The sequence below is a fragment of the Mus pahari genome, chromosome 20 (genome assembly GCF_900095145.1).
Source record: "Mus pahari chromosome 20, PAHARI_EIJ_v1.1, whole genome shotgun sequence".
NCBI lineage: Eukaryota > Metazoa > Chordata > Mammalia > Rodentia > Muridae > Mus > Mus pahari.
The window spans coordinates 27879245-27889289 of record NC_034609.1 but is presented as its reverse complement, the minus strand read 5'-3'; the positions used below and the strand labels follow the sequence as shown (position 1 = coordinate 27889289).

At 45.1% G+C, this 10045-nt stretch overlaps 1 protein-coding gene across 1 annotated transcript; it reads right to left on the bottom strand.

Annotated features, from left to right (window-relative positions):
- Positions 1-7949, bottom strand: LOC110337722 (CKLF-like MARVEL transmembrane domain-containing protein 2B). The gene is made up of 5 exons (XM_021220783.1): positions 7675-7949; positions 7404-7562; positions 939-1040; positions 136-383; positions 1-98 (listed from the first exon to the last, which is right to left on the bottom strand). Exons 1-4 carry the CDS (start codon positions 7819-7821, stop codon positions 156-158), a joined length of 636 nt encoding a protein of 211 aa, XP_021076442.1. The 5' UTR covers positions 7822-7949; the 3' UTR covers positions 1-98; positions 136-155.
- Between the last annotated feature and the right edge of the window lie 2096 nt (positions 7950-10045).

The window sequence follows — 10045 nt, the reverse complement described above, 5'->3', positions numbered from 1 at the left end:
TTTTCCCGGATGTCTTTATTGATGGAGAACTCTGCTGGAAATCTGGCAAAGGGAGAGAATAGCAAGGCCTGGCCACAGAGTTCGCAGCTGTCCCTGACCTCAGGTGCAGCTGCGCAGTCACCAGCTGTCCGGGACCACAGGTGCGGCTTGCGCAGTCACCATCCAGGGTCCATCTCCTCCCTCTTCGCTTTCTCCGCCAGTTCCCTTTGTCTTTCCTCCTCATCCTCTTTGGCGGCCAGCATTAAAAGGAGTTTTGGGTCCTGCATCTTCCCTTTTCTGTCTGGGGCAAGTAGAATAAACTTTCGAAGCTTCCTGCTTTTAAATTGTCTCCTCTGAAGACACAGGTCAATGATACTTATAAATGCTGCAACGCCCATGAGGATCTAGGAAAACAAACGGTGGTTCATTATTTGGGGTTTGTACCTAGAAGGAAGGCACAGATGCCCTCCCTTGTCTTTTATCAGATGTGATGCACAGTGTGATCCTGGATCCTAGGTGTACTCCGTCCACCAGTTTTATACCCAGTGGTCCATCTTTTTTCTTTTCTTTTGATATACATGAAGGTCACAGGTAACTTGGCTAAGTTCCTACACACCACCTTTTAAAAAAAATGTGTCTTCATCATTAGAAACATTTATTGACTTCTTAAATTTGCTTTGATCCCAAGTTTTATTTGTTCGATTGAAATAGGGTCTCATATACCCCAGGCTGGCCTTGAACTCACTTTTGAACCAAGGATGGCTTTGAATCTGGTCCTCTGCTTCTACCTCCTGAGTGCCAACATTATAGATAGGCATGAGGCACTACAGTAGGTTTTCCCAGTGTCATAGATCAAGCCAGGCAAGCACTCTCCTCGATCAGCCCCCTCCCGCCCCCTGACCCTAGGATTTGTTGACAGTGATTTGAGGAAATCCACAGCTCAGCAGAAAACACCTTACCATACCAGATAAGTAGGGCATTGGCAATTCTCGTCTCGCTTCAAGAGCAAAGATTATACCACCTATGAGGAATGCGCAACAGGCCAGGTCGTTTATCAGGTCCTAAAAGTGGGAGAGAGAAGCTGGTCTTAGATAGCTGTGCCCATCCACCTGGAAACAGCAGTGTCTTCCTCCCAGAACCATTTTCAAATGCCTCCCTTTCTCTGATCATTTAACATAAAATATACATAAAGGCAAATATGCTCCTGACCAGGCAGGTCAACCAGTGACTCCCTGCTGGCTTCTGTGAGTGGAGCACAAAGGCTAAACTTAACTGGCTCAGCCCTCAGGAGACAAGAGCCACCATCTTGTCTGCATAATCAGGTGTCTGGTGCCTCTCAGTAATCATGTAAATAAATGCAGAGCCAGGCCGCTTTGTGGCACCTCTGTTGGGTTCCTCCCCTCCTCATCTCTGTTCTCTCCTCTCAGGGGCTTTCATGAGCAGTATTGCGCAGGAGCTTCCTTCTCTCTGACCTAACACTGGGAGCCTTTCATCCCCATCTTCACCCCTGAGCCACCATCTCCAATGGCTTGCTCCTTCATCAACTCTTTTCCTTTGCATTCCTTGGGGATTTGCCCTTCCTATACTGTATACAACCTTTCTTCTCCCAACACATAATGTGAGGGTGGTGATAAAATAATAAAGAGAATTAAAAAAAAAACAAAATTTCTATGTATTTGTACCCATTGTCCCATTTTCTATTACTTGTTTTTCTTTGAACATCTAAATTTTAATTTGTTTTGAATTTTAGTGGGATGAATATCTCCATGCCAATGTCTCTATGTACTCTGACTGAATATTCTGTACAACTGTCTTTTAAAAGGTTTTTTTTTTTTGTTTTTATTTTATGTGTATGAGTGTGTTGCCTGTAAGTGTGTATTCATGACAAATCTGTTCATTGTCATTTCCTTGGTCTCCTTTTCCTCTCTTTTTGAAGGTTGCATAATATTCTATATGATAGGGATTCCACCTTGAAAGCAGATGTTAGGATAAAAATGAACATAGGCCTTCCTCATATTGAAAATAGAGACTAAAATGTTCAATAAAATGCTAGCTCACCAAATCAAGCAGCAAATCAGAGCAACATAGCACAGAAGAGCATCATCCAGGTTAGGGATGCAAAGATGGGTTTTGTCTTCAAATTCTATCAATACACTCTTACTCTAGTGTATTTAAACTAGTGTATCAAAACTAGTGTAAGTCGCAGGAAAACTATTTGATAGTGATCAATAATAAGTTTTAAATTAAAATCCTAACAAACTAGGCATCAAGGACACATCTGATCTTAATAAGAGGTGTCTACCCAACACTGCATTTCTTGGTGAAGCCTTTGTTTAGAAATCCTGCTGCTTCTGTCTCCTACTGAACTGAACTCTGAGAATAATGTGACAGAAAATCCAGGTGTGTACAGACTGGGGCAGAGAAACAAGGATTGCTCCCATGTAACCTGAGTCTCTTCAGAGAAAACACAGAGGCCTCTGCAGCCACAATTATCTGAATGAGTGATTAAGGTTTCCAGGGCCCAAACAGCAGTGCTCCCTGCATGCTTGCAGAGAGCAGTGAGAAAATGTGACCTTAACACCATTCAGGGTCTACCGTGTGTCTGAGAATAAACCTGCTGAAAGAGAAGTTCAGCCTCATGGCAACATAATGAAATCCGGTGAGTGGATATCAAGGGAACACCCTTGGGAGTTGGGAAAGGTGCTGCAATCCAGGTGTGAAGTTATTAGCACAGAGATGTCAGAAACAGCTGCCAAAGGGTGAACTCTGGTGCATAGATGGGACTGAGGAGGCCGCTACACTCTTGAATTCACGATGGCTGTGCTTCTGTACACACGATCTGGGCCATGAACACCCTCCATGGAAGGTTCAGGGGCTCACGTGCTGACTTAAAAGGTTTATATGCAGTCACAGGATTGACACAGAAAGGACAGACGTTTTCCTCGGTGTGCTGCCACTGGTAAGATGTCTTGCTTCTGTATACAAATCTCCACCCATGCTCCCAAAACAACCACAGTGAAACTCACTGAGGCACATGAACACACACACACATACACACACACACACACACACACACACACACACACACGAAGGAGGAGCAGGTGGGGATAGTTGGGAAGAGCTGGGTATCCAGAGTAGGAAGCACAAAGAGAAGTTGACAGACAGGAGAAGGATTGGAGATAAAAGCCAGTAGAAGCTGAGGGAGTAGTGAGAAAGAAGTTGGAGAGAGTAGTCAAATTAGACAGAAGCAGGGTCCAGGACACGGAAGAATAGGGTCAGAGAAGACAGTTGATGCAGGAAGAAAGAAGATTGTACAGGGAAGAGAGGAGAAGAGATTTTGAAGAGTGAAAATAAGAGACAGTTGAAAGTGCATTGGGCTAGCTGACTGAGAGGAGTTAACTCACTGAGTTGGTGGCACTTGAAATAGGAGCCGCTCACCTGAGCAGAAGATATTAGAAGGCAGATAAAAGAAGAGCCCACAAATAAAGGAGCTATATAAGAATACAAAGACAGGGCTGGAGAGATGGCTCAGTAGTTAAGGACTGCTCTTCCAGAGGTCCTGAGTTCAACTCCCAGCAACCACATGGCGGCTCACAACCATCTGTAATGAGATCTGATGCCCTCTTCTGGTGTGTCTGAAGACAGCAATACTGTGTTTACATACATAGATAGATCTTAAGAAAAAACTACAAGGACAAAGAATTTAAGACCATAACCCTTAATGTGACAAGCTGTTTGAAGGAGAAACATTAAAGGACATGTAATAAAAAAAAAATCACCAAGAGCATTTCCAATATTATCCAGCATATGCCTGCCAGCGAGGATATCCCACAAGCTTATGAAATAAGGAAGGCATCTTATAGAAACGAAGAACCTACATCATTGTAGGAAGCCAATGATGTCTTATGAGATGCATTTACCCCATGTGAAACAAACTCTAAAGAACTGGTCTACTCAAAATAGAATTATTATTCCCCAAGCCTGGAGGGAATTGACAACAGTTGTCTTCAGTGGCAGTGGTTGTCATGGTAGAGAGAAGAAGCCAGGGACTTGGGACATAGGGATAGAACCAGATGAGTTGATATAGTGAGGGGCCAGTTGATAGGGAAAGGTCACTATGCTGATGTACAAGAACAGGTTCAATATGAAGACACAATCATAATGTGGTTTAGCAGCTTTAAGAGCTTGGGATAAAGTTGAGGAGCCAGGAAAGAAATCCACATCATTTAAAAAACAAATTATACAAGGCTCTGGAGAACTCATCACTGATTTTTTTTTTTTTTTTACAAAGATGGATCTTAGTAATAAGTAAAATCATATCAGACCCTGACATAAGACAGGTATTGATGAAGACCCTAGCACTTGAAAAATGCAAGTGTGGGGTATAAAAAAACGTCGTAAGGCCACCGAAGGCATGGGCAGTGCCTGTGGAGGAATGGATAAAGAGTTCAAATGATATTGCTTGTAATATATATCATGCTAATATAATAGGTCAAGCGATAGCTAAGGGCTCTGATATCAAAAGGCCCTGTGCTTTAATTGTGGGAAATAAGGACATTTGAAACAAAGTTGTGCACAAGGCAACTCTAAGGGCAAAGGTTTTTCAAAATGTAAATCAGAAAGAAGGCCCAGGTTTCCAGGAGTGCGCAGACAATGTGGCAAGGGCTGCCATCGAACCAATGAGTTAGGTCCAAGAGAGATATCCAAAGCAATTGCCTGCTATTGGTAAATGACGTGGGGGTGGGGCTAACTTGAGGTCCCACAGTAAAAAGTGCGAGTGGTTTCCCTCTTGTCAGCCAGGAACTAACAAGCAGGCAGGAAAAACCAAAAAAACAAAAACAAAAACAAAAACAAAAACAAAAAACAAAACAAAAAAAACCCAACTCAACTAAGTATTGCAGTTCTAATGCATGATACTATAGGCAGTGATCCTCTAGACTTGGCCACAGACAAACATCTACATTATCCCCCAAATTTCTATGTTATAAAATATCTACTGGAGTTTATGGTCCTTTGCCCTCAGGGGCAGTAGGAATGGTTTGGGGAAGGAGCAGTTTGACTTCCCCAGGAGTCATTGTGCATATGGGAATTATAGATAAATATTTCAAAGGGGAAATTAAAATAATGGCTTATGTAAAGAGAGAGATACAAGTTAACGCCGGTGATGGGATCGCTCAGCTGTTTCTGTTTCCCTATATCCAAGGCAAAGCTGCTCCGGTAGAAAGACCAGGAGGGTTTGGAAGTTACTGGAAAATGTGTGTTCTGGCAAATGGTTGGTAATGATCAAAGGCCAAAATTAAAGGCACAAGTGAATGACATTGAAATAGAAGGTTTGGTGGCTACAGAAGCTGACTGTAACCACTCCACCACACAGTCCTACAGGACAAGTAATGATAGAGAGATCTAATTGCCTCCTAAAAAAACAAAAAGGAAGAACAAAGACGCCCCCCCTCCCCAGGAATTGACTAAATAATGCTCTGTTAACTTTACATTTTCTGAACATTAAGGAGAAAGGAACAACAGCAGCCGAGAGACTTAGGGTCATGGACCCAACTGTGGAATTAAGCCAGCCTATAGACTATAAGGATGTGTTAGCATCAGAATGGCAGTCTGGGATGCAGGCTTCGTTTATGTTCCCACAGGAAACAAAAAGCTGTGGATACCATCAAACTAATAAAGCTCAGAGTCAAGCAGGAGAGCAAGGTTTTCTCAAGGAAACCTTGCCAGATGCCCCAAAGGAGCGAAGATGAGAGCCCGACCAGCCACTGCTCCCCCCTCCCAGGCAGAAGAGCCTGGACAAGAAATGTCCCACACCTAACCACTGACTGGCCTGTGACCCGAACTTTGGACTCCTGATATACAATGCCATTCACAATGCAGAGCAACCACAGGCCTATGAGCAGGTCTTTAAGACAGACTATGCTGAAGACAACACCCTGCAAGCCCAAATCAGGACGACAAGCCAAAGGTTCACAGAACTGGGGACAGAGATGAGGAGAGGGCATCCAAAACACAAGATGCCAGAGGATAACACAGTCCAGGAGTAAAAAAAAAAAAAAATCCAAGAAGCAGTACCCAAATTACAGGAAAGAGAAACATTGTGGTTAGGTTCTTATCTTAGTTGTGGATATACTCCTGAGAAAACAGAAAGATTGTATCAGACACACGAGGATCCTGGAAAAGAAATTCGGAGAAATTTGAAGGAATTGGGAAGCAGCTTCAAGACTGCATAATTAATAGCTAAAACAAATGGGGGTGTGGGGAGGAATGTAGTATGAAACATTTTATGTGCCTGGCTCTTTAAATGACCCCTATGCTCTTCAGTGATAATTGGCTCTTGGACTTCTGGGATCAGGAGTGGATATGACAGGCAGCAGAGGCCGAGAGAGTAGTGAGAGAGGAGTGGGACAAAGAAATAGTAGTGGCAGAAGAAGTCCAGGAGACAGAGTCAAAGAAGAAAGTTGGTGACAGCTGAAATAGGAGAAGCTAAGCTGAGCTGAGCTGGAGATGATGTTTTTAGGAGACAGATACACGAAGAATCTACTAGCAAAGTAGCTATGTAAGAATATAAAGACAAGGAGTGGGTGAGTGGGTGGGTGGGGAAGCACCCTTATAGAGGCAGGGGGAGGTGGGATGGGATGGGGGTTTCTGAAGGGGAGACCTGGAAAGGGGAAAACATTTGAATTGTAAATAAAGAAAATATCCAATCCGAAGAAGAAGAAGAAGAAGAAGAAGAAGAAGAAGAAGAAGAAGAAGAAGAAGAAGAAGAAGAAGAAGAATTAAAAAACAAAAAGCAACATTTTTATAAAAACCTACATCCTGTATTTCCCATATAATGACTATGCTTAATTGGGGTTGCATACGATTAAAATCAGATGCATTGTGGGAAGGGACATGCTGTGTGAGCAAGTCCTTACATAACCCAGCCTATGAGTCAAAATGGAGAGCCACCATTTTACCAAATTACTCCCTTTATACCTGAAATCCCCCTGCACTTGAACCTCATAAAGGATTTCTCAAACAATAACGGAAATACACCCCAAGGAATAATTGGGGTCTTGACCTGACATTTTTTTTTCTCCCACATGATTGATATTTGCTTCATTTTACTGTACTGGTTTATGCAGGGTCTGATTTTCTTTTTTTGAATCCTAGAATGATATCCCAATGAGACATATGCCAGCGTTATCAGAAATGGCTGCTTGTTATGCCTTCCCTATTTCTGAGGACAGCAAAGCCTCTGGTTCTACTCTCTTGTGACCCAGCACAGTTACATATTGGGAGCATCTCCTGCCTGGCTTTCCCTCTCCAACCCAGCTTCCCAGCCCTGAGCACCTTTAGAGGAGGTGAGGTGGTCTTCCCCTCCCCCCCCCCCCCCGTTGCAAGAGTGTGACCCACATCACCTTCCTACAGGTTTTACTTACCATCATAGGCCAGAAGACAAAGGGAATGTATCTGTTGATGGCTAAGGAGTAGAGGAAGAAGAAGAAAGCACAGATCGACAGTTCCATCGTAAGCAGCAGGACCACGATTGGATGAGTGGCCACTCTCTCAAAACAGACCAGTGCAGCAATGATGCAGATCTGAATGGAAAAAATATACGTACACCGGAGGGGTTGCAAGTGCTCTACCCTGTTTTTGAGGAACTCCACCCCTACCCGTGCCAATGACCCGTGTCATTCCCATCTGGTTTACCATAATCAGAGACTTGCTCTCTGCGTGTCCCTGCGCCCAGAAGTCTTTATTGCTGTCTCTGAATTCCCACTTGTAGCCTTTAAACCCTCTTCTCTCATCCTTGCCCCTCTTGCCACCTGTCCGGGCTCGTGGTGCGGCCGCTGCCATGGTTGTGAGCAGGCAGTTCTCAGCTTCGTACTGCCCAGCCTTGCCTGCAGTCCCTGAACAGGCCCAGCTCGAGAGAGAGCCTGGTGTCTCCTGACCTGTTCAAGGGTGGCTCTCAACTGACCACTGGGACTGCAGAATTCTAACGCTTGCGCTTGGTTGGCGCGAGCCCGCCTCATCTAGTGGACCAGCAGGATCTCCTCCGTGCAACAGGAACCAGACAGTCCTGCCCTCCACGCACCAGCATTCACTGAGCCCCACGGGTGCCAGACAGGCCATCCTTGAAAAGGAGTCCCAGGTTTGTGGCTGGCTGTTGCTCCCACTCCCTGGGGTCCTTTCCCTCCCGACCTCCTGGGGCAGCCTTGTGGAGCAAGTGGCAGTGGAACTCATGACTTTTACAGAAGGCCACGTGAGAAAACAGAAGTGTTGCCAGCATAGAAGCCGTGCCTTTAGGGTCCCACTCACGTACGTGGGCGTGGGAGCTCCGTGATGGCCTGGTGGGGGTGATTATANATGTGGANANGATCTTGAGTCTCTGCCAAATGCTGCGGAGGGCTGGGTGACTTCAGCGCTGCTTCTGCCTCAGTTGGGTGGCAGAGGGCTTAGTTTCCCTCGCCAGGGAAGTTTTCGCTTTGTTCCTCCTCTTCTTGGGAAACAACAAAGCATCTATGACACACAGGACTGCTGCCGAGAGGCACAGGATCTGTCAGACACAACACGGGTGGGAAGGAAAGGCCAGATGACTTTACAAGCTCAGCTCCATCTCTCATTCCTATTCCTATCCCACGAGGGCAGGAGCTGCAAANGCCCCTGGTCCCTCCTGGCTGCTGTAGACCAGGTTTCTCTTTCCAAGAAACCGGAGGCAGTGGGCTTTGCCACCTACACTGAACTTGATCAGCTATTAGATCAGACGCTCTCAACTTATGGGTCTCACAGGAATCCCCTAAGACTAACAGAAAGCACATAGTCATATCACAATTTGTAACAGTAGCAGAATTACAATTATGAAGCAGCAACAAATTAATTTTGGGGTTTGTGGGGGGAGGGAGGGTCACCATAACATGAGGTTCCCAATATAAGGAAGGTTGAGGAGCAGTGTGCAGATCAAATGACCTTTCAGATCTGAGAGCCTAGTAGAGTTGAGGCTGGGTGGTGACTGGTCTGGAGGTCTTTTGGACTGGAAGGGACAGGTTAAAGGTTCAGAAAACCCACCTGCAGAGTCTGTGAGGGGAAGGAAAAGCAAGCCTGGCTAGGGCCAAAAGACATGGAGGTGGACAGCTGCCAGTACAGGCAAGAAGCCCAGGCAGCACAAAACAAAGCTCACTTGACAAGTTGCCAGCTTGGCACCAGGGACTGTAGCGCCTGGCATTCCAGCCATAAATGTGTCCTTCTGGGCTACTTGATGAGAGTTCCCTAGGAAGTCTTGTTCTAGTCCCTGTGTGAGTTTCTCAGGGGGAAGGGCTCTGTTCCAAGAGCCCAACTCCAGCTTGGCACAATCCAGTGGGGTTGACAAATAGTCACCAATTATAAAATGAACCAGGGACTCTTTTTTTTTTTTTTTTAAGTTTCTTTTTCTTCATTCTTCTTTCATAAGTGTGTCTGTCTCTCTGTCTGTTTGTCTGCATTTGTGTGTGTGTGAGTGTGTGTGTGTGTGTGTAGTCCTGTGCATGACACAGCATGTGTGAAGGTTAGACACAACAGGAAGAAATTGACTTTCTTCTTCCATTGTTTGGATCTCAGGGCTTGAACTCAGGCCATCATACTTAGTGGCAGGTACCAGTGAGACGTCAGCCCTGCCTCAAATGATTTTCTTTTCTTGATTAACTTCTGCCCACATCAATAAACTTGAACCCGTGAAGTCCCATTCCCTTACTTTTCCCATTCTTCCAATATTTGATTGGCTACTTTTGCCTCCTTCCATTTGTTAAGGATTTAGGCTCAGTTTATCTAAGCCCTGTGAGCCAGGACAAAGTACCTAACTTCAGTCTAAGGACATGGATGTCTGCAAACCCCAGAATTCAGAGATTAAATCACCATTCAATGCTACAGAGACTCTGGGGGGGGAGGGGCGGTCCTTACTGCTCCCCTTGCTAGAGAAGTCCAAGGGAACCTTTTGGGCTTTGGGTGGTTTCTCTCCTGGGACCAGGACGGTGCTCAGTCTTGACCTTGTCTAGATAACGCATTGTCTTCCCTGAAGGCTTACTCTTGGGGTTATGGGTAAAACTTA